We start from the raw sequence: 25,728 nt of genomic DNA on the forward strand, positions 1-25,728 counted from the left end.
GCCCAGCAGTGTCAGCATAATGTCATCAGCACTCTTCTTGAAGTGCAAAGTGTTGGACAATGGCAGTCAGTGATGGCATTGAGGTTGCAGTTAAATTACTGAGAATTGCTCTGCCTCATGAAAAGATGAGACAGTCCAACTAAAATGGCTGCATTAATGCATGTTGAATATGTAAAGGCAGTGCAGGTAGACATCTGTGTGTTTTCTGCTTAAGAAAGGTATCAGTTTGGGGTTTTTTTGGATGGGTGTACTTCCTTGCTGTGTACCCAGAGACATGATCTGGAAATGGTATCAAATGTTTGGAGTATTTTTGGTTGCTGAAGATTTGTAGCTCTTTAACAGATTAACTTCCATTCTACCACCTTTGCCTTGAATGCAGAGGAAGCATTAGCATATGAATATAAGAATAATGTTTTTTACTATGTGTTTGCTGTATTCTTTTTTCTATTGATCTAAAAAATTTACGAATTTGTGTCCTTGAAACATTACCTGGAATTGGATTAGGAACCAAGAACACATTGATAACTCAGAATCAATTTCTAACCACTTCTTGAAAGAGAAAAGAAAAAATTCTAACAATTTATCTTTTAATCCTTCTTCAGATTCCCTAACATTTGGGGTTATCACAGTTGTTTGTGTCAAGGTAGATTTAACACATCCTTTAGCATATATTTCTAAGGAAGGAAACCTTCTCCCTGATATTTTTCATCTTTACTCATCCATCTTGTTATGAGCTCCACTGTGGAATCATTGAAGAAGAGTCAGTCAAATGATGCTCACACTGGTCTGGAATTTACTGCCACATGCAACAATTTTTCCAGCATAACCACAGTAGTCAATCTGTGTGGCGTGGTGCAGCATTTTGATGACTTTAAGAACCTCTAACAGTCAAGTAGTTTCTTACTGAAATTTCAGATATTCCAAATTAGTTTTCCCTTTGACAAAGTTTTATGGATGAGACACCAAAAAAAAAAAAAAACCACAACCAAAAACCCCACCAAAAATCAAACCAAAAAAAAGCCCAAACCCAAAAAACCGATGGAGATGGTAAATGTGAAAAATAGAAAAACGGGAATTATCAATTGAATCCTGTGTGAAAATTTCTGAATATTTCTACATGTTTGGCTTTTGAGATCTCAGAGATACAATGCTTTGACAGTGTTAGTCAGAAACAAGTCTGCTGCTCACTGCTGGGCATTTATGTCACTGCAGAGGTTGGAAGGAGCCCACCTGTGAATAGGTTTTAGGGACTGAAGTTACAGTCATGAAGCTGGACTGAAATATCTTCTGGATGTTGCTCTTGGTATTTTCTTTTTCCTCACTGATTTAGCTGTGATTAACAGACTAATTTTTTTCCATTTAATAAATATGTGGAGCAATCTGGCAGTTGACCTGCTACAGCTCTGACTAGAGGGAATATATATTAGGAGATAAATTACAGCACAACCAATATATGTATCTCATTTTTCAAACTTTCCTTATTTACTGTTTTCACTAATTTACCTTGAATCTCTTCTGTGTGTCCCTCGGTGTTAAAACAAGAATGTGATTTATAGTCATATAACTTTGTTAAAAGCAAAAATTATAGTATTTTGACCAGAACAGAGAAAATGTTGGAAGTCTTATGAATTATTTAAAAAATTTTCTCCCTATTGAAAGTATCCCATGTCTATTCTTTAACTGGAAAATAAAGAAGGAAAGTCTGTAAAATAGAAGGCCAGCTGATTTAAAACATAACATTTAAACAATCAGCATACTCCAATCTTTGTTCTGGGAGAGTCACTATACTCATTAAAATATATAATCTCCATATGCAACATAATGATTCTATGATTATGCTGTAATGAACAACACAACAACTGTACAAAATGAAACATTAAATGAATTCAGGATTTTTTGTTATTAATAATGACTAGTAAGAATAATTCAAGTTATTAAATATGTGTCCACTCTAGTGGGGAAATGCTAATGCAATAAAACTTGATTATTATTTTTTGAAATAAAAAACCCCACGAATTTTTCAGGAAATTGAAAAAATTTATATAGATCATGATATGTAACAGAAGATGCTTTGTAATTAATTGTCATTATATGTATTTTTTTTCCAGATCAGCTTATACATACATAGCTCTTGCTAACCCTACCAATGAAATGCTGCAGCTTGAAATGGTTAACAACGATCCCAGCCATTTTTCAGTTGAGACTGACCCAGAACAACCTGTAAGTAAGATTTCTGTGCTTTCACAAAAAAGATAGAATAGTTTTCTTTTCAAAACAAATTGAATTGTGTATTGTACTGTGGGTTCAGAATATACAATCTTTTAAATGTTTTAGGCATGTATTTTAGAGATTTTATAGCCTGAGGAAGAAAACAATTAAACTTGAAAAGCAACTCAAGCTGAAGCACAGATTTTTTTTTCCCTGGAATGCTTTGTGGAATAGTTTTGAGCAGGACTGCAAAGTAGGTTGTAAATAATTCAGGAGGCAGTAGAAGGAGAAGTTGTAAACAAACCAGCTGGTTAGATGCTTCATAAGTATCTAAAAATCAACAGGATAAATAGGTAAATATTTAGGTTAGTAGATAAAATGTTAATAGAAGAATACAAGAATATCTCATAGTCATGGCAGTTACAAGCAACTTGCAAGGCTGATGAGTAATAATTTGACCAATATAGCTGCAAAGAAGCTTCAAGCAAATACTTAGAATCATTTTATTCCCCAAACTCATAGTTACCTTGAGAGCAATTTCTACAGAGGAAAACTTAACCCTCTTGTTATGTACTGACTTTTTCCTCCTCCATCACAGAAGCTCTTCCATCTTGCTGCCCAACATTTACATGCTTTCTAGGAATAACAGTTGTGTAGATTGGCTCAGCTTTTATATTTTCCTTGAGACTGACTAGAGTTCTAGGTGGTCAGGGTTCAGAAAAATATTTGTTCTTGACCACTGACTTTATGGGGAAAATAGAGGAATGACACAGAGTCATTATAGCTGCAGTTTTCAGAGAGTAAACAGCTTTCAGCCTCAAGTATAGCAGTACAGCCAGACCAAAAATTCCTGGAAGGGCCTCTGAAGGTAACAGCTAAAGGAGATCAAACTTGTTTACTCAGCTGCCCTATATATTGCTACATAGGATTCCATTCAAGTATAAAACTTGAAGGTCTTTTTAGTCTGTCTTTTGTGTCATGTGTAATAACACATCTTCATACACTATGTTAAATCTCAACAAGTGCTATTACTAATCATCTCATCAACTGGTGTTTGAATAGGAGGCAAGAAACATAATAGATGCAAACTTTATTAATTGTCTGAGAGTATTGTATATGTGTTATGTTTAGGTCATTTGCACAGAAGTGGATTAGATTTAGTAATAGTGACTTTTAGCTGCTGCAGATTGCGTATTACCTTGTGCAGGAAATTAACAAGAAGAAAATAAATCTCCTTTCATCTCTCATAATTTATCACCAGAGATTCAGACATCAACAATAGCTACATTACATTGCATAGGAAAAGACACATTCAACACAAACTGCAGTAATTTTCTTTCTTTCTTTTTTATTGTAATCCTCAGTCCTGTAAATCATTTATGGATTGAATTCTGAAATGGTCTTTGGTAATTGCAGTAGTTCTTCCAGTTAAAGGATAACTTCGGTGAATTTGCTATGAACAGCTACCTAATATTTATTTCATGTAGATGTCCCTTTTTGAACCTATTTCTTCCATTACAGATCCATGTTTGAAGAGGTTATGTGATTTCCTTCAGTTTTGGTGACAAAGTCAGGGAGCGACATTTAAATCACAGAATTACAGAGTGGTTGGGGTTAGAAGGAACCTCTGTAGACTATCTAATCCAAACCCCTGTGCTAAAGCAGGTTCACCTAGGGCAGGTTACACAGCATCACATCCAGGCAGGTTTTGAATGTCTCCAGAGATAGAGACTCCACAGCTCCTTTGGGCAGCCTGTTCCAGTGCTCAGTTACCCTCACAGGACAGAAGTTTTTCCTCAAACTGAGAAGGAACTTCCCATGTTTCAGCTCATGGCCATTTCCCTTGTCCTGTCACTGGACAACCCTGGAAAGAGTTTGGCGTTTTCCCTTCAGGCACTTGTATACATTGATGAGATCCCCTCTCAGTGGTCTCTTCCCCACATTGAATGGGCCCAGCTCTGCAGTCTCGCCTCATAAGAGATGCTCCAGACCCCAGATCATGTTTCTAACCTCTGCTGCACCCTCTCCAGTAATTCTTTGTCTTGTACTGGGGAGCCCAGAACTGGACACAGCTATCCAGATATGAACTTGCTTCTCCTGAATTTGTTGCATCCTAGGTTTAGTCCCTCCATACAACACTGCATTCAACTTCCAGAAAATGACTCCTTGTTCTTATAAGCTGTGCCCCATGTTGTTTTATATTCATGCCCATTTCAGAGCCTTTGCTTTATGCAGAAGAAGTTTCCCATCTTGGTCATTCAATTTTTTGCTCTCTTTAGAGCAAATAATGCTTTCTTGTCATCAGAGAGATTCTGATTGTGCAATCATCAGATGAAAGGCAATAAAAAAGAGCAAATTATTAGACGAATAGATTGAAGGGGGGTTGTCCAATGAAGATACATTATATTTGAAGACATAGAGTCAGGACAGTAATTTTAATATTACATATAACTTTCCATATTTGTTTTTATGTCATCTAAGATGTAGAACTCTTGAATATACAGGGCTGTTGGTCAGAATATGTCTCAAATAGATTTTTTCTGTCCCTGAGTTATGTTAGATAAACCAAATTCAATGGTGATATCAAAGAAATTTTTTCCTTCCTTAGAGATATTTGCATAAAATTAATAACCAAATTTTTACTAATATTTCAGAATTTTAAAAAATTCAAATATTATTACCATACTTCCATGTGTGTGGAAATTTGTTCCAGTTTCAGTTTGGAATAAAGAGCATTACTGAAATACCACAAGGGATTATTTTCTATAGAACTGATTCAGTTTCAAGTATGGACATCATTAATAATATGCTTTCCTGAGGTCCATTTGGATTAGAGTCAAGTATTCCTGAACTTCAGGGTGCATAATGAAGTCTAAATGAAATTCAAAGGCTTTAAATCTCTTGTCAGCTTCATTTAAATTGGCAGCAGCTCTGTTAACCTCTTTGTAAACTGACAAAAATGAGAAAAGCATGCATATCCTGGCTTTGCAATTGTAGCCTAAAACAGCTTTAAATGGAACATAACCTCTTAGTTTTCTTTAAAAAATTTCATAAAAGCTTCCCTTTAATGGGATTTGGATTTTCATATCTTTTTTCCTTTTTTTTTTAACAAGCTGCACCTAATTTTTGTTTCCCTTCTTGTCAACCTTTAACTTGATAACTTTGTAAATATTGCCAAATTATCTAAAAGCTAGAATGAAAGAGAGCTCACATAAGTTTACCTTAAAATTCCATTTTCATTAGCACATTGGATATCATGAATGTCGGTGGAAAATGTCATTGGGATGTTGAGTTTTGTGTTTCTGTCCTGACTGCAGCTTCCTTTGTCTTTAATAGAAAAGGATTCAGGTTCAGCATTTAACAGCTGAAAATTCTCAGTCATCAATACTGTTATGTTCCCCAATTTATTACTTTTCTTCTGTATAAACTCATGGACATATTTCACATATATGTGTATTATTTTGATACACACATATATTTATTATGTACAAAAAGGTCTTACAAACAGGATCATCCGTATTGCCAAAAAGAATTGTACTTTTGCTGTAAGTCTAGAGATTGCAATTCTCCTGGCTTATAACTAGCCTAGACCTTTTCCATTAAGCTGTGTTCTATCCTGATTGGCTTTGAAACACAATTTTTATTGAGGACGAATAGCCTAATAGAGAAGGGCTGGTAGAGAGGAGTGCAATCTCTGTGTGCAAGATTTAAGGATTTTCTCAAAGACCATGAGTATTGTTTTGTACAGAGAAGAGAACAAACTTTTTGATTTAATGAAAAATGTTCCTCCTGTCTTCATTTTTTAACAGAAATCGTGTATTTGTAGTTACTTCAGACTCAGTTTCTGTACTTGAACAGTTATATCAGAAATCTTATGAAAAGCAATGATACCAGTTCCTTTTCACATGAGTATCTTGGAAGCCACTTTTTAATGTAAACAAAATGAAAGGCAAGGGATGTGTTAACATCAACACATTTTATTGAAGGATTGAATGATTGCATGACCTTCTTAAAATATGTTGTTTCACATTATTTGTCAATTCTAGTTCTAAAAGCAATTTATTCTTTGGATTTCAGTGGAAAGCAAGTAATTTTTTTTTTGCTAGCGTATTTCAAAACAAATTACTTTTTAGATTCAGAGAACATCATACTGTATATTACAAAATGAACTTTTAAAACCAAATCTGTAGTGTAAAAATTAACAATCCTGTCTGCTTTCAGAGCAGGCAGTCTGCTGGATTATCATAACTCTATGTTGATTATTTTGATTCATTGTGGCAGGGCATTTTCTGAGTAATGATACTATGTCAAATAATACTTATTGGAAATCGAACTCCTGTCTGTTTTCATCTTCATGGAAGAGTTATTATTCTGGATAATGTGGACGTCTTGCTGAAATTACTAGAAATTTAAAAATCTTAGTGTTAATTTAATTAGGTATTCCTGTTCTGTGACATCCTGTCTTTACTTACTTTTTCATATTATTAAAAATATTTGGGTGGGGGTTCTTTCTTTCTCCATTTGTAAGTCTTCATTTGATAAATGGGTCTGACTGATAGGTAGGAACTGGACTGCAAATGAAATTTTAATTAACTGTTGTGGCAGTATCAGATGAATTAGTTTAAAACTTTCTCCTAAAAAGAGGAAAATAACATTTTAAGTTTTGCATGCTAGTTGAGCACATCTGAGCTCTGCTGTCTCTTCTGCACAACCTACATTTTAGAACAATAAACTAACCTTCTAACACATTCCTGAAATACTGTTTAGTCTTATTTTCAAGAAGTGAACCTACAACAGAGACATTTTGTTTTCCAATCAGAATCTGAGAAGACACAACAAGAAACAGGACAAAAAAGCCCCCAGACCAATTCCAATGGGGCAGTACCCAGGGTAAAATTACCTAACCAACTGCTTTTCTAACTGGACAATATTTGATAGGAATATTAATCAATTAACCTTATAAAAATTGTAGAACTACTGTATTGCATGTGCACATCGCCTATTGTGCACCTTCAAGACCTTTCAATTAAAGGTTAACTTTTCTGTTATCATGTTTGGGTAGATGTGTGTTTTATTCCAGCAGTACCCTATAAACACACCCAGGGGATGACTAACAAGACCAGGAACACTGTGGCTCCTGCCCGGGCCTGGCTCTGGGATGGCAGAGAGAGCCGTGGGGCAGTGAGGAAAAGCACCATAAGGCTCATAAGGCAACATATATTGCTCATAAAGCAATATAAGGCTCTGTCAGAGGCTGGATGGGATCAATGGGGTTGGGGTTGGGGTGGCCAGGCCTTGCTTTGTGGGGAGACAGTGACCCCAGAGTCCCCAGCCTGGCTGAGCTGACAATCAATCGATCAATCAATTACATATTGGTGGTGCTAACCCAGCCTCTGATTGGCAGAGCCACCCATCAATCAAACACTCAATCCGTGCTACTCAGCCTCTGATTGGCCAAGCACCTGGCAGTCCCACCTGAGGGTGGGCCCACAGAGGCCATGGGGTTAAAGGATGGAGACCATTTGGACACTGTGTTCCCATGGAATGTCTATGTCAGTTATGCTGGAACACTAGGAGTTGGAAGCTATATGTGTGTTTTGTCAGTAACACCTGTTTCAGGGTGTTTGTGCTGTCATTTTTTGCAGATTTTATTCAGTTTATAAAACAGGTTAAGTGCTCATGGTATCAATCAGTTGTCTTTTTATCGCTTCTTACATGAAAACATTTCTTAAACATATGTATTAAAAGGCTAATACGTGTTTTTTGTAAAAGAAATAGATATAGTCTGTATTCAGTGATTTTGGCTGATGACTCTCTTAATGCATTGGCATTTTTACTATTTGTAATCCTATTCTTTCCCTGCTTATCTGGTTATTAAAAACATACATGGCTCATTGTAGTCAGCTACTTTGCTTTTCCCTGTGTAATTGAGTTTCAAGTAGAAGATTGAGGTGAAGAGAAAAGTCTCAATGTATTTTACAGTGTTGGTTTCAATAAAGGTAAGCAGAAGAGAGACAAAGCACTGGCTTATTGAAACCTGGCATGTATTTCCCTTCCAAGCCAGTTTGTGTCTGGAGGTCACTGTGATAACCCTTCAGTGCCATTGGTGTGATCAGAGAGGAGAGTCCTGTTGGAATGGTGTTTGTGGGCTGCTGTCTGTGTCCTTGGAGCAATCTCTAGCAGCAGCCCCATTGCTGCTGGGCAGGGGACATGCAGTGACTGCCACTGGGATTGTTTGCCACAATTCACTCGCTGCCTTTGCAGCCTGTGCTTGCTGAGAGGGGAGAATGCACCTGGAATTAATGGCATGCATCTGGATTAATGGGGAACACATTAATCACACGCACATCAACACTGCTGGTACAAAGCACAAAACAGAAAGAGACTCAAAAACATTGATTTCCTCTCCCTTACCCTCCTTTCTTTTGCCCCTTTCTTGTGTTTGTACAGCTGACTCTTCCTCCTCACTCCACCACTGACCTGCCCGTGCGATTCTGTCCCTCTGCCCTTGGGAGACGCAACCACAAGGCAACAATAACCTTCAAATGCCCAAAGGTATGCTAATGTGTTTGTGCCCACAACACTTGGGATTCAGATTAGATACTCTTTGTGACAGGCAAGGAAGTAAGAGGTTCAGCCTGTAGGTCAGGTTGAAGTTTCGTGACTAGGTGCATAATGAAAGAGCAAATGCAAAGATGTTCAAACCTTTTAAATTGTTTTATCCTGGGTTTTACATAGAAATTATTCTGTTTACAGTATTAAAATGTGGTGTAATGGACTAGGAGCTAGAATAGGTAATGAATAATTTTATCTTGCTCAGTAATTAGTTCTGCTGGTTTTAACACAAGAAGACTGGCACTTCTTAGCAGTGTCACTTCTGAAATTAAATTTCTTGATGTTTTTCCCAACCCCAAACAAAATTAAATTGTTTCATTTTTTTAGCTGATCTGAATTTTAGTAGGTCACACACTTGAAAAAAGTGAATTCTTCCTTTCATTTTATCTGAAAATCTTTTTTACTTTGAATACCTTATAATTTGTTGACTTTTTTTCCTTTGTGAATTTTGGTAAAGTTGAATGAGGAACACGTAAATAAAGAGACATGAGTTGTCAGCATGACCTACCAATTGTTTTTAAATTACAGCTGAAATCAAAAAGAAAACCTGATAGTACGATGTAAATGGTCATATTTCATCATGTGAGATGTGGTTAAATGAAGCATTTGCTTTCTGTGCAATTTTCTGTGTGTATTTTTTTTTTATGAGTTTCAGATATCCTAAAAGACTGCTGGCCTGTGAATTATTCCAGTTGAGTGCTACCAGCAGTTTTCAGTAGTGTTTTAAGTAATACTAAGAAAGCAAATATTCTTTTACAGGAAGAAAACAAACAGTGAAGGAAGTCATGTGGCAATTTTTTTCCTGAAAAAGTATGTTGATCAGACAGATTATTTGCAGGTGGTATTGGCAGAGTATTTATTTCCAGAATCTGTCTTAAATATTTATTAAGGATAAAAACAAGGAGCCAGTAATTCTCATATGAATAGTATATATCCAAGGTCAGTTCAAGAGGACACAATGTCCTTATCTTCTCTGAAATCTGATGGTCCGCAGAAATAATGTATTTGCTAGTTCTTTGCAATATCCTTGGTTTTTCTGTGTCTAAAGGTTAATGTTCTTTATTATCTTTGGAGTAACACTTTTAGCTTTTTGTGTGGTTCTACTGCTGTCCCATCAAAGAATTATGTTCTTTCTTCCTTTGTCTTCTGGAGAGAATGTCTAACTTCATCTGCTTTCAGGTTCTAATATAAATGCTTTGAATTTTGCTTTTGCAACCACCTTCATCTTTCCATTCACTGCACTGGAAGCTCTGAGTAGCTGGCTGGAAGTTAAATACTATGTGCTCGAAGTAGGACAGAAATTATATACAAACAGCAGATGTGAACATCTCCCAGAATGGAACTATTGATTTCCACATAGCAATACTTAGAGTAACAACAGCTAGAAGGAAGGAAAAAGAAAGCAAACATTAAAGTTCACGCATAGGAGAGACACAGAATGCTGGAAGAAAGAAGTAGGCAAAATACCTTAGAACATACAGCTCTGGCTCATCAATCAATAATGACATGTTTCATTCACAGTTTGCAGAGCGGGTCTTTCACCTCACGGGATCTGGTCTTCCTCCCAAGCTGATGGAAACAACCACCATAAGTGCTTGCATTGGAGAGTATGCTTCTACCATCGTGTCCTTCCAAAACCCAACTTTGGAAACCGTGGCAGTAGATGTCATGCTGACAGGTACAGGGGGTTGGATTTTTATTTTATTTTTTGAGGTGGGGGAAGGAACTTAAGCTCCTTGGGTTGCACTAAAAGCGTGAATTGTTAAATTTTCTGGCAATGGAGTTGTGTATTGTCCATATCCACCCTGAAAACTCTGTAGACTGTGCTGTGGGAGATAGGAAAGAACACAGACCTGTAGCAGCTGCTCACAGTAGATTTCTTAGGTAATACAGCCTCACGTGCAGCTGCTTGTTGGCTGTGGATTGCACTGTAGCATTGTGGCAACAGGAGACTCCTGGGATGTTTTTGGTAGCTGTATGTCTAAGCCACATAGCTAACACTTTTGTTTTGGTTTTGTTCCTCAGTTGCCTCCAAATATTTTGTATTTGGTCAGATTTTGGATAGATAAGGGAGTTAGTAAGAGAGGAAGGGCAAAACATTTTTAGTTAGAGATTTTTTTGTGGTTTTTTTTTATGATTAACCTTCCAAACAAGTATGTTTCATCAATATTTGCAAACATACTTTAAAGGATAATATGAGATTCAGAATTATCGAAGATTGACAAGGAGCTGTCCATATTGGGATTTCACAAATGCTTTAAGAACTTAGGTTCTAAATCACACACTCTCTTTGCTGATTAAAATTTACTCAGTGAAAGAGGAAGTTTCACTTTGAGTGCATCAGAGGGCTTTAGAAGGTTCTCCGAATCTCTACCTAGTCAAATGTAACATGTAGCATCAGAAAAAAGGTGTCAAAGCATGTCCTGGCATCTGCAAATAAAAATTGAAGATAAACCTTCCAGTTTTGTCTTCATAAATAAATAAACATAACAGAAATAGCAAAAACCAAAACTTGTGAGTAGGTAAGTTTTAGGCCATGTTTACACACTCATGCTATGATTTGGGGTTTGTGGCACATAGAGTAAGTGAAGAAATGTGACTTTTAAAAACTGTAGTTTTATGTTTATTCGTTGCATTAAACTCATGCTTTTTAATCCTGCCTTCTGAATATGAATTAGAATAAGGAAATACCATATGCAGTCCATATATGGGGGATTTTGGAAATATGTTTACCTAAAATGTTCCTGGTCAAGAGCATTTTGGTCTCATGAATAAATACACTATTGCTGACCAGGGTATTTCTTTTGGCAGGCTTTAGTGCAGTTTCCTCTGTTTAACTGCTGAAATATTTTCACTCATGACTGTCACAAAATAGAGTTCCATTCGTAAATGATCAGACAACTTCTGAATTTCACTTGATGTCCTCTTCTGGAAAACACTGAAGGAACTAACAGCATGCAGAGGATTCACTGCTTACAGGCTGAGAGAATCATGGCCAGGGTCTTGGGGACAGTGGCAGAGTTCACCTGCTGAGCAGGGTGCCTGCAGAGAGGGGATCCTGGCATCGAGAGAAACAGAGTCTTGTTAAGCTTCCTACTCATCCCAAAGTGACAATGAGCACTGCAGACTGGCTCTGCACATGGAAACAGGGCAGTTGACGCAGCACTTGGCATTCAGTGCACAATCACAAGGCTCCAAAGAGCTGCTCATAGAAGAGAAGGAAGTGTAAATGTTGACTACACAGCACAGGAGCTGCTCCTGGGCAATCCTTGTGATTGTGCAGTCATTGCTTCTGTAATCCAAATGGAAAGCCCTGAGGGTGGAACTCTGGTCTGAGGCAGTCGGGAATTCTTGAGATTTCTCCATAGCATTGCAGTGTGAATGGCAAGAATCTCACCAGTTAGATGTGTGCTGTGGTAGGTAAACTTCCTGGTTTGGGGGGGAAAAGGGCAGCCTGTAGGGGAGCAACAATCTCTGGACTTCTTAGAGCAGCTGGATGTATTCAGATCCACAAATCCAGATGAATTTCACAATGTAATAAAACAGCTGGCCAATGTGATTGTGAGACTATGGTTTTCTATGAAAATTCATGCTGATCAGGAGATGTCTCTGTTTACTGGGAAAAGGCTGTGTTGTTTTCTCCTTTGAAAAGTGATAGAAGGAAGACTGAAGGAGCAGTAGGATGATCAGCCTCACCTGAACCCCTGGTGGGGACATGGGACATGTCCTTTTGTAGTGTGTGTAGCCCATGATTTGCACATTTCCTTATAGTCCATGTCCGAGCCCATCAAGGTCAAGAAGGTAATCAGGAGTAGTCAAATGGATTTCTTAAGTGCAAATCATGATTGACGAATGTGATTGCCTTCTATATGGAAATGAGTGATTATGCAAATAAAGGAGGAGCAGTGAATGTAATACACTATGATTTAGGAAGACTTTTGTCACTGTGTCCTGTAACATTCTTGTTTGGAAGCAGAGGAAGTCTAGGCTTGATGAACAGACTGCTGAGTGGATTGGAAAGTTTGCTGAAGTATTGGTCTCAAATGATAGTGATCAACATGTTGACGTTCAGCTGCTGGCTGGCAGTGATTGTTGCACCCCAGGGGTCAGCACTGGAGCCTATATTATTCAAGACCTTTATTAAGGACATGGATGATGACAGAGATTGCAATGTAAATTAGAGAAAGGGACTGACATGATGGATGGTAGAGCTTCAGTCCAGAGGAACCTTGATAAATTGTTGGTGTACCTCAGTTTTGAATTGCTTTGTTTATCAACTCATCATTCCTGGAACAGCTGAAGATAGAGTGAACTTCTGAATTATTAGTTATGCAATTTTCATGCTCAAATGTTAACCCATTGTATTTTGCCCTCACTCCATCTACCCTGTGTAGATGGAGTGAGGGCAAAATAGTGATTCACAGACAGTGTGAATCAGAAGTGCTGTGAATTACTGTGAAGTAACATTCCATACGCAGTTTCTGCCCCAGATAGATGTGAAGTTATGTTTAGAACTGCAAAGTTCAGGAATTAAAATAGACATTAATTGGGAATTGTCATATCCAGACCATTTCTGGAGCTTTCATTTGCATTTCTGAAGATTTGTCAAACCCAAGAACTTTATTATTTAGAAATGTTTCTCTCTTTGAATTTTGACTGCTGTTGTAGGACAAACAGTTCTCTATTTGGGATAATTATAGAGCAAGTTTAACTACTACTAACATCCTGGACCTCTTAAAACTAGATCTTTTCTTATTGACTTTAATACCAGTAAGTTTTCTTCCCAGGATTTAGGCACTTGGATGCTTAAATGTGCAGCTCTTCTTCACATAGGCATTCATAGCTACATTAAGAATAGTCATGTGAATACACTTTATTTGACAGCAGGTGGTTTTCCCTGATATGAGCCAATGATCAGAACTCCAGAGTATGCAAACTCTCGTCACAGATGGTTTAGCAACCTCTTGTAGTCTTTCAGCTGTTTCAGGTTGAATGATACTGCTTTTCTGTGAATACCACTGTATAGTATTTCTATTAAGATTTTTTGGAAGCAACAAAAATTATAGAAATAATTGAAACTACTGAAATCTCCAGTGTAAACCAGAGCCCACAGAGTTAACCTGTCTAAGAACTGTCTAAGTATAAGGGGTTTGTTAATGCCATAATGCTTTATTTCAGTCAATGTGGATAATTTAATTTCATATTTTCAGTGGGCCAAATATATAGTTCAAGAAAAAATTGCAACAGCTTTTAGAGAGGATATTCATTTCCAAGTCTGAAGGCCTGTGCTCAAAGGAAAGATTAAAGCTACAGCAGGAATTACTAATTGCATAAGGGAGGTGAATTGGTTCCTCTGGAATCCAGTGTTACCTGCAGTAGCAAAACTGATACCTGTGGCAGTGTATAAGATTGCTGATTAAAAATTACCTTATGTCCAAGATAAGGCTGCATGCACAGTAGCTTGGACATGTCTTTTTCCATTCAAGGATTTCTGAACTAGAATTGCTACTTTTTATATGCGCTTTGCAAAATATTTTCAAACTACTTTCTGTGACTTCATGTAATTGAACTGAGTACTCAAAGGCAAGTCTGCTACTTGGTCATATTTCTGTTAGGCAAAATGTATTGGAATAAGTATTACTGTATATATATGTGTCAGTGTTAGAATGAAATAGTAAAGATGTGAAGAAATGCTATTTTCAATCATCTAATCAGTTTAGAAAAAAAGTGCTAACATCACTTTGTGCTGATTCTGACATAATTCAAATCATTATTTTAGCTACCAATTAAAAAATAATGTGCTATATATAAATGCACTTCTGAACTGATAAATGCATAACCTATTGCTTTTAATTACATACAGTGAAATTATTTTTCAAATAAAAAAATCTCTGAAGATTAGTTAGCTAGTTGTGTGAAAATTACTTTTTAGCTGAATGTGTAGAAGGATATAAACTAAAGAAAACTATATATTTTAAAGTTTGGAAAACTCTTCTAGTTGGGGAAACTTACAGTATTTAACTTATTATCAGCCAGGAAAAGAAAGATAAAAAATAATTCCTTCAAAATAATTGGCATTATAGAGGAAGCTTTCACTATTGCCTTATTTTTGCCACTGCAGTCTCTCAGGTCAAGAAGGCAGATGATACAGTTGTTTTATTGTTATATTAAAATGAGTGTGTTGGCTTTTCTTATGCACCCATCTTTTAATATTTGGAAAGGACTCTTCAATTCTTTTTGTACTTCCTCATAGTTTGCAAATTTTTTTTGAGCCTCTAATCTGGTTTCCAATACCCAAAACTTTGTTCTTGAGGTGAAATAATTTTTAGACTGTTTCTCTTCTTATGAGAAGCAAGAAGTTTGATAGTGCCAAGAGAGTTGTACTTTGCCTTCCTGAACATCTTTGATCATTATTCTGTTTCTTAAAGCTGTCTTCACTGTGTTCCATAACCCCAAATGCCAGTCTTCCCTGGCTGTTTGATGAGTCCTGTGAATCCTCTCTTCCTGTCAGCAGTTCATCATTCAGTGTTACCACACTTTAATATGACGTATTATACAGATATAGTCTAGCTATTGGTCTCAGGTTCTTGGAGTTAACTGCTAGACATATTTCCTGCAAGGAATTTTCTTTGGCTGTTTGAACAGCTCCAAAACCTTTCTGTAAAATTGGACTTCAAGCCAGTTTTTCCCATCTCGTGTTTCATTTATCCACAACATTGATAGCAATCAGTGAAACAATTGAAATAATGTCTAAATCCTTTGTCTCTACAAAGTGATCTTTTGGTTGATCCAGTAACTTGCCAACAATAAAGCAATTCTTGTCTGAAGTTATGTCAGCACTGCTGGTCCTGAGCCTGTCTCTGGAGCTTTCTCTTACTTTTCATGTCACCACTGGCTTTCATTGCTACTTGAGTTTTCAATTTAGAAAACAGTTTATTTTGCAAACTCTAGATGCTGTGGAACTGAAAAACGAACATTTTAACATTTTACACTTCAGGTTTTCTTGATGCTGTGTTATTTCATTTTAGTTCTGTTTAAAAAGATATGCATATTCTCTCTATACTTCACAATCAGGAAAATACTGAGAATACCTTAAAGCAGAGGGGGGATAAAGGGGCCATGTGCTCCCATTCAAGAATGTATATTTTAAACCCTTTGTCTGTGAAGCTGTTTTATTAGGGAAATTTTCCATCAATTTTGAACTCTAAATAGTTTTCCACACGTAATTTTAATTTTTTTTATTTTTTAGATCCGGGGCTCTTGGATCAGCGTCTCAGTGCATCTGAGCTGTACCAGTCCACCAGTAAGGAATCTACTTTTCATCTTCTGGTTAAACAGCCACGAGGTATGAAACTTCTGAACCCTTAAAATATATTTAAACAATCAGTGTTTCTTACTTTATTAACTTATCCTGCAACAAGTCACAGTTCTCTAAAACATGAAATACCATAATAGAAAAATATGTAATTCCTAAGAAAATTACTTTTAAAATAAATTTTTTGTAGTTTGAAGGATCAGTTAAGAAGAAAAAGAAGAGGAAAGAAATTCCAAAAATCAATGAGTTGTACATTTATTACTGCTTTTACTTTTTACTGAATTAGCAGAAAACAAAAAAGAAAATTGACTGCACAATTTTATCACTCTAGAGACACTTATGTTTTTCTTCAACCTTGTCAGTCATTTCAACTCATTTTTGTTTTGTTGGAGGGGTTTATTGTTTTTTGGTTTTGTTTATTTATTTGTCTAAGTATTTTTAAGACTGTTCAGGTCCATAGTTTCTGGGAAAATTTGCATAGGAAAATACAGAAAACAGTACTTTACAACTAAAAAACTATCTGGAGAGAATTAAACTATTTGGTTTATTTTCCTGAGTTAAATTTTACATGTCATTGCTAGTCCTATCTGATCTGAGAGGAGATATGAAAGGAATTACTCTGCCTTTAGTGATGTAATTTTACCAGAATTTGTTTATGACTTGGATATGATAATTGATTTATTTGATTTATCTGTTATGATAAGGCTTGGATTATCACAGAAAACACATATTTTAATAATTTAAAATTATTCATTGCTGAAGTATAGAAGATAGGTAGATTTCTGTACCTATTTTAAATATTTTTTCCGGTAATTATTTTTTTTGATTACTTCTCAGATATGCTTTCTACTTTCAGAACACACAATTAAATTATTCATATCCTTAATTATTTACCAAAAAAAAAATTTTCTTTGCTCATATCCCCCAAAAATATGTGTGAGCATCTGTTTTATGTTAATATAGATATCAGTATAAGCCATACCATTTTCCTTAAAGAAATAGTATCTATCTCACGTTAAAGACCTGGTTTAGAAGTATCAAATGAGGGCGACTTGTTTTCAATTGTGTTAAAAAAAATTTGCCATATACTATGATTTTCCTGTAGATGTACTTGACAGACCTTTATTTTGTAAAGGATATTGCAGACCTTACTGTTCCCAGAAAGGAATTGTTTTTGGTTTCTGTTCTGTTAGCTCACTATGCCTCAAGACATTTCCAGGTGATATAGAAAGAAGGATTTAGAAGAAGAAGAGGTGTAAGAATTGATCTGGATGTTGTATCATTTTCTATATATACATTTCTCGTGGTTTCACCCCAGCCAGCAGCCAAGCCCCAGGCAGCCACTCACTCACTCCCCCACCAGCAGACATGGGAGAGAATCAGAGAATCACAAGGGTCAAAGGTGGAAAACTTGTGGGCTGAGATAAAGACAGTTTTACAGGGAAAGCAAAAGCCATGCACACAAGCAGAGCAAAACAAGGAATCAATTCACTGCTTCCCATAGTTGGGCAGGTGTTCAGCCATCTCCAGGAGAGCAGAGCTCCATCCCATGTATCAGTGACTTGGGAACACAAACGCCATCACTCCAAACGTCCCCCTGCTTCCTCCTTCCTCCCCAACTTTATACACTGAGCCATGATGTCACACGGTCTGGAATATCCCTTTGGTCACTTTGGGTCACCTGTCCCAGCTGTGTCTCCTCCCAGCCTCCCATGCACACCAGTCTCCTCACCAGCGTGGCACAGGAAGAGCAGGAAAGGCCTTGGATCTATGTAAGCCCTGCTCAGCAATAACAACAACATCCTTATATTATCATCACTGTGTTCAGCACAAATCCAAAACACTGCCCCATACCAGCCACTGGGAAGAAAGTTAATTCTATTCCAGCTGAAACCAGCACAACATTTTACACAGGCATGTATAAAAGCTGTAACTTTTGCCATGACCTTACATATATTTTTTTTTTCCTGCAGAAGCACTGAGGAGCTGTCCAAAACAATCTAATTCATGCACGTAGTAAAACTGAAAGTGCAATCACTCCACAGAAGTATTAGAGCAGCAAAGCAATCTTTATAAGTTGTATTTTTTCCTTCTTGTATTTTATATCTGAAATATTTTAATAGTGTGATCAGTAGATGAAGATCAGATTAAATGCAGGTGTTACTGCTTACCATTATTCCCATTAAAAAAAGAAACAATACATTGAAAATGTGTTGAAGCTAAATATTATTCTTGAATATGATTGATAGATCATTTTATGAGCAACAATAATGGTTGTGGAAAAATTGTGCTTGCTGCTAATTAATAACTTGGTTTTTTCCTCATTCACTCTGAAAACAGAAGGGAGACATTCAGAAACAGTGAGGTAGTCTGAGAATCTAGGAGTAATTTTTTCCTCATCCTTTCACAAGAAATCCAAGATACTGGCCATGCTGTGAAATTGTTACTCAGAGCAGACTATCCTTTTTCCCTGCCTTGGCTTCATGGTAGCAACATAACTCAACATTGCCAGTAACACAGACTGTTCTTCACCCAGTCCTCACAGTGAAGGTGTGATCTCATTTTGCATTCAACCTCCAGTCGTTGCATTTTATGGTTTAGCTGCTGTTCTGGATGATCAATAAACCTCTGTTGTAGCAACTCAGTGTAACATCAAACAGGAGCAGTAAACAGGGCAGTCAGCTGAATCTGCTTTTTAGATACCTCTCTCCATATTTCAGCCCAAGTTTTATATTTTAAAACTACTATATTTTAAGCTACCACGTCACCTGTATCATGTTTATCTCTTTTCCCATGGAGAACTCCATGATTAACACTTTAATTTTTTCTTCTTTGATTTTGCGTAAAATATATGTATTTATTAACTTTGCTGAGAACTTAGGAAGGAAAGATGACATATATTTGATAAATGGATTTAATGTTAGTGAGACATTTTCCGAAAAGATGCCTGCAGAGTAAAACTAGTTTGATGGCAATCAAATTTGGAATAATAAAATTCTGTGTATGTTCTTTGGAAGTGTGTTACTATTTCAATTTCATATTTTATTCAACATTCTTTGAGAAAGCATTTGAGCATGCTTTTTATGTGATGTACAGTCCACTGTGATTACAGATAATTTGGCTTTTAAACTAATTTCACCTACGAAATGGCATAAATTTTGTTCAGGTCCTCAGGCCATTTCCCTAAAATGTTGCATTTCAAGACTTGCTTCTTTATTTCTATACTTATTTGCATCTGCTTTTTTCTTTCAGTAATTTTGCATGCACAGTCTGTTTTTTCTTATTATTGCTTTCAAAGACTGAAAACACAACAAACATACTTGGTTGCCCTGGTTGTCCTGAGTTCCTCTGACTCTGCGTCTTTTATAATGCTTTCATTATCTCAAAATGACTCACAGAGCCAGAAAAAGGGAAAAAAAAATAAAGAGCTGTGAGAAATATTTCTTCATTCTAGGAGAGTATTTTGAAAACATGTTGGAAAATACTAAGTTTTCTTTCCTATTCCATATTTTAACTGTATTTTATGACCAGGGCTTGGCCATTTGCAACAAGCAGAAATAATTTTACACTTCATAACTTTCATTGGAGGTTCTGCTGAAATCAACCATTGGTGGCTCCAGCTGGTAGTGTTCCTCCAGCTTTGGGTACATTCATCTCCTAGGACTGCAGCTAATATTTTCTTTCTACTCTTCTATCTCTCATTTTTGGGAAGGGGCACAGTTTGCCAGATCGGGTTGCCTTTAGCATCTCAATTTTTTATACCCTATTACTTCTTTTGTCCCTGCCCCTGAGGTGCTGTTAGAGCCAGCTGCCTGAGAGCATCCAGGATTAACTCCAGGATCAATTCAGTGCACGAGGTCAGGCTTAACCCCAGTTCTGTTATGTTGCTATGAATGGAGAACAGAGGCTACCTGATTGGAGACTGCACCTAGGTGGGGAATTACTGGCTGTTGGATACCTGGTAGAAACATTTATGGTCCATGTGTCCTCAGCTCCAGTCTGTCAGGGAAAGGTTTACTGACAGGCTGTGACCTGTGGTAGATTGTGATTGTCCCTGGTTGTTGAAGATCCTGTGGAGTTGGCAGTTGGTCAACCAGGAGCTTCATGAGAATATTTTAATATCATCTTCACTGGGGCTGTCCTTTGAGTGAGAAACCTACCTGTCCTCCACCTTAGAGTGTGAGATTCCTTCCTCATGGGATCACTTTTAGTGTGGGCATCTTGTGCTGTGTACAGAGAGGCTTTGCAAGCAGGATTTGTGCAATTTCATAATATACAGATTTGTTTCATAGTCTGATATATACAGTAGATAACCAGGACTAACACACTTCTAGGGTAGGCATTTCCATGATCAGTATTCCCAATGACACTTGGGATGTATCTTTGCTGCCCAAGTTGTCATTTGAGGGCAGGTCAGCCTTTCTCTTGGAATGAGTTCATCCATGATATTGCTGGCTTGCCACCTTCTAAAGCTTTGTTTTCTTTCCATAGATTTTTTTAAACTTTTCATTCAGAACTTTCTTACTGAGCCCTTGAGCTGTTACTACCATTCTATGTTTTAACTTTCTTATGTATTTTCTCACCCCCTCTCACTTTTCTCAGTCGACTCAATCCAAATCTGTGGTGCTCTGCTGTATCCAGTTAGACTCTGCATCACAGACAGCTGAACTGCTACTCAAAAAATTGCATGTGCCTTTGAAGAAATTGCTTTTTATCCTCCCCACTCCTCAGCATTCCTGAATGCTGGTTGTCTCTGCTGTCAGCAAGGAAAACCTTGGAGAGCTCTCTGATGCCACAGCACACCTGAGGCTTTCCTCACTTAGGGAAAATCAGAAGGGCAATTTTTGTGTCATGTTTTAAGGCACTCATTCCTTCTAATGTAAAGAAAGATAAAGCTTAAAGATTTTTCTTTATACTTCTCTGCAATCTCTTCAGGCCATACATATTGTATATATACTTATTTGGCCTGTTATATGCCCTCTTTTTACCTTTGAATTTTATTTTCTTTACAGATTCTTTGCTGTAGACCTACCTTTATGTGTTTTTGCCAGGAATCCATTCTAGTGAAATAACTTGAAGTTAAGGAAGTGAAAGGCAGCAAACAATAAGCAAAAATTCTCAGTTACTGTTCTCATCCTGTGAGTTGAAGGGGTAGAATATTACATTCCCTTGACTGTGTAAGGCAATGATTTATCTATTTCAGCATGCTCTCCTCATGTTATAATAGAAGAGAGAAGAAAAAAGATATCCAGGATGCAAGTAAAGAAGGGAAGACATCAGAAAGCCAGATTTTGTATAGTCTCATGCAGATCCACATGAGTCTTCCCATGTGGATTTCTCATGAAAAAACAGATTTTCAAGCTATAATTGTCTCACAGATTTTAGCTAGGCCATGCAGTAGGTTTCCTTCAGAATATCATGATTTGTTACTGAACATCCAGAGTAAAGTACTTCAGAGCATTTAAAGTATGCAAATCAGCCTCAGGGGAGGCTCTTATTTCACATTATCTTGGCCTATTTCTCTATTTAAAAATATCTGCTCTGTTTTATAACTTGATAAGAAGTTATCTCCCTCAATTTCAATAGAACTAGAAAATGAAAAGATGATTAATTTTGACTTAGAATAACATTACTGCTAATCTGTTTGATAATAGCTGTGGATGGCCAAGATGGAGTCAGAATGTGCCCTTGAATAAGACAGACCTGCTTAATTCCTCCCCTCTTCCTGATTCTTGCTTCTAGCCTTCACCTGTTTAGGTAATAAACCCACTGAAAACTCCAGAGACACAGATTTGTTTCATCCTGTAAATTACTCAGTAAATCTATATCTAGCTCTAAATTTGCTATAAAAAATTATCTGTACTAATCTTTTGTTTCCAGCCGCACATGCAGGGTGGGGAAATTACCAGCAGCACCAAGCAATTGCTCCTTGAGCAGAAATGAAGGAGCTTGATTTTCTAGATGTCTGTTTTGTTTCCGTTTTCCCTGTCCTTCTCTGCTCTTGGAACAATCTCATGTCTCTGTCTGTCTTTAATTCATCTGTGCAAGACCCTTCCACATCCATCCTGCACCCCAAACATGCAGTGAAGACTTGGCTTCCCTCCTGCCCTAAACTAGTTAATTTGCTGGCTGAGAATGAGAACTGTTGATTCTGCTGTAGCTTTTGTTCATTTGTGTTTCTAAGTTGACTTTTCTCCTCTATCCAGCTGTTGAGTTCTGAGAAACATTGAAGGTATGTTGGAGATTCATGTTTAACCTGTCTGAGAGAGGATAGAAAACTAAAAATGAAAGAAACATAAAAAAAAAAAAAAAAAATCCTACTGTCACTAGTATTAACAGAAAAAATGTATGGAGATTCAGAAAAATTACAGAGGTCTTTCTTTTTTTTTTCCTGAAGAGGTTGAAACTAATTACAGAATTCTTGAAAACATTCCCTTAACATTTTAGAATGAGGAGGTGTGGAAATGTGGGAAAGAAATTGAACCTTTTATGTAAGAACATTTGGAGATGGAAGATAGTGATAAAATTTTAAGTTTTTTAAAAGTATGACTGAGGGTTTGAGGGGATGAAGAGCTAGTTGATTTGAGCTTTGTCCTTTCCTTTTTCTGTTTTTTTTTCTCTTTTTCAATTCACTTTATGCTTTCCAGGAGAGAAAGACAACTTATCTTACTAAATAACTGTCCATGGCACAGATTTTGTTTTAAAGCATAAATGCCAGAAGGCATTATTGAAACTCCTCTTTCAACCTTGAAGTTTTATACCTTAGGAGTGCTTGATAATTACACTGTTGAATTAATGTTCCTTTTTCCATATACTAGAACTTTTTTGTAAAATGTTTTCATTGATTTTTTTTTTCTTTTAGTCAATGAAGAATGGATCTCAAGTATAAGACAGAAGCTAAGAGAAAGTCAAATTTTATATATATATATATATGTGTATATATATATACACACACATATGTATGTATGTTTATATATAGAGTATGCAGTCAATAGTTAACAATTTTTGCCCACAGTGGTAAAAAAATTCTCAGTATAGTGGAGCAGGCTTTAAAGTCAATGAACAATTAAGGTTTTTCTTAATCAGAATTTGGCTTGCAGAACATTGTGTGCTTCAGCTTGATTTTAAAGGTCTTATTTCCTGTGTTAAGCCTTTTACATACCTATGATGCTCCCTGTTCTGACCCTTTTTGTCTCATCCCTAGTGTCAGTTCTTAGAAATCCAGGCTCCAGTGCAGTGTGAGGAGTCACTGGGCACAGGTAGTTAGAAGATAAGGATGTGTTCTCTCCCCTTATCATCCCATAAAAAGTTTTATAGCCATTTAAAAAAATATGTTTGGTTCTGTAGGGCAGGGTGTGTGATTAATTGAAATAATAGCTGATGGGAGTTGGATTCACCAGTCAGATTATTGGATTCACAAGTCAGAAAGATACATTTGGATTGTTCAGTTCTTGGCTCAGTAGCATATTTGAATCTGTTGAATTTCAGGTATGTAAGGCTATCCCCAGATAGCAAAGAATTTAAATTTAAACATCTGCTTCACTTGCACTGTAATTACAGGAAATGGAAATGTGTATTTTGGGTATGTATTCTAACTGCTGTGGTGTGAATAGAGGTGAGATTATTTGTGTGATTAATTGTTTTGATAAATGCTTTAGCATGCCAGTATCTATATGTTCACCTCAAAAATATGTATTTTTCCTTACTTATGAGATAAAACCAGGATCAGTGATGCTCCAGTTCTTGCCAAATGGGGTCTTTAAAACTGTTCTGTGAAGGGGGGAGGGAATAATTTAATTAAAATGAACATCATATCCTTCTTACTCTGCTGCTTTCATTCTTCCCTAGATATTTTGTCATACTATTACTAAGATTAACAAATTATTCAAAAATTTTTTTTGTTATGGGAAAGATAATAAATTATTCATATTCTCATTAAAAATTGATATCTTTCAGTTACTGGGGGGAATTTGGATTCCCTGATTTACTTTTCTGTCACAAAGCCTGAATGATTAGGCAGGGCCTGTTTTGAGTTGATAAAGCCATGGGGATTGTACCTGCCTGAGTGTATTTGCAGAAAGAATGCATATCACTAGTTCCTCTTTTCTCTTCATAGAAGTCTCAGCAAAAATCTATTTATCTTTCTCGTCTACCTTTTCTGATGCACACAGAATCTTACATTTAGCTTTTACAATATTTATGCTGAAATCCTTCCTGTTTATCTGAAGATCAGGTTGATACCTTCCGTCATCAACATTAGCAGCAATCTTTCATCTTACAATAATCCTTAGGTTTAAGTAATATTTATTTATTTCTTTAAATGCATCACTGATACCAAGCTCAAAAAACCCACCCAGGCCCCAAAGCAACACAGGAAAATGGGAATGTGGACATTCCTGCTGTGTCTGCTGTGTGTGAAAGATGAGGATGTGCTGTAACTCTAACCCAGACTTTGCCTTTTGTTCAATATAATGCTTATAAGTCAACAGAGAGGATTTTGGTATTAAGTACAGAACATCATTTGTGTATTCTTAGAGAATTGTAGATCCAGGACTTAACATTGCAAATAGCTGAAAAGTGTTTCAGTCATGACCTTTACTATTACAAGGAGTAATATCTCACAGTCTCTGAAGCATGCAGCACAGAATTCTTCATTGCACATCAGAGTTTATGTTAACAATGTACATAAGATGCTTTATTACAGTCATAGTCAGTTGGTCTAGTATCATCTTCTGCTGAGTGGGGGGAAATTGAGCTTACTTCTTTGCACAGTAATGGCATATTTTGAGATGACAGCACATTTAAAGGGTCATGAGAGCATTGGAGCAGTGTTTTACTTTCTCAGACTCCTCTTGCTGGGGCATTTCTTTTATCATGCAGCAGTTTGTGTGCAAAGATTTGACTCTTTTTACTGTTAATATGCTACGTTAGGTAAATGTAAATTTTATATTTGCAACAATAGTTAAAACCTTTCAAATTTAGGTGGGTAATGAAAGTGCACTGAACTTTAAGTACTTTGTGCATTCACATCTTGTTAAGGTACTTCATCATTTCATTTTCACAAATCTCTTACTTGAGAGAAGGACTTTAGCTTTTTATTAATTTAAAACCAGGGAAACATTGGTATGGGTGTAATAAAGCTTTTCTCTACTAGAGCTGTGACTATTTTAAAATAAAACCCAGGGGCTTGAAAGGTAAGCAAATCCTCTTTTCTCATAATCATTTGCTGAAGCACTGGGAAAACACTTTTCATACAATGTCCAAAAGGAGGCTTAGAATGAAAACTATCCCATGCAACCATCAAGAGGTCTGTGAAACTTCCTGATGTGACTGTTTCTTTTATCTCTAAATTGGAACTATTAACTGCCTCTTTAAGGTGTTGAATTCAGTCTAGTTAACATGAGAGGTTTTTTGTAACAGATGAACTTAAAGAATGCAAATAATGTTTTTGATTGCCTTGTTTACCCTTCCTGTGCTATAAGAATGTTTTGTACACAGAGGTGAAAACTATAGTATTGCAAGAATTTCTGCTGTTGAATTGTCTTTTATCTGATTGCTTCACAAGCACTGAAAATCCCTTATAAATTAAG

The 25,728-nt window shown here is 36.5% G+C and overlaps 1 protein-coding gene across 1 annotated transcript in view; it reads left to right on the top strand.

The window, feature by feature from the left end:
• Positions 1-25,728, top strand: part of CFAP47 (cilia and flagella associated protein 47) — a 255,123-nt gene that overhangs the window by 178,722 nt on the left and 50,673 nt on the right. The window contains exons 54-57 of the mRNA XM_085049413.1: positions 2,109-2,220; positions 8,659-8,763; positions 10,345-10,501; positions 16,073-16,168. Coding sequence (XP_084905539.1) covers positions 2,109-2,220; positions 8,659-8,763; positions 10,345-10,501; positions 16,073-16,168 — 470 coding nt within the window. The remainder of the gene's footprint in view (positions 1-2,108; positions 2,221-8,658; positions 8,764-10,344; positions 10,502-16,072; positions 16,169-25,728) is intronic.

The sequence above is a fragment of the Lichenostomus cassidix genome, chromosome 1, assembly GCF_008360975.1.
Source record: "Lichenostomus cassidix isolate B80296 chromosome 1, HeHo_3.0, whole genome shotgun sequence".
Lineage (NCBI taxonomy): Eukaryota > Metazoa > Chordata > Aves > Passeriformes > Meliphagidae > Lichenostomus > Lichenostomus cassidix.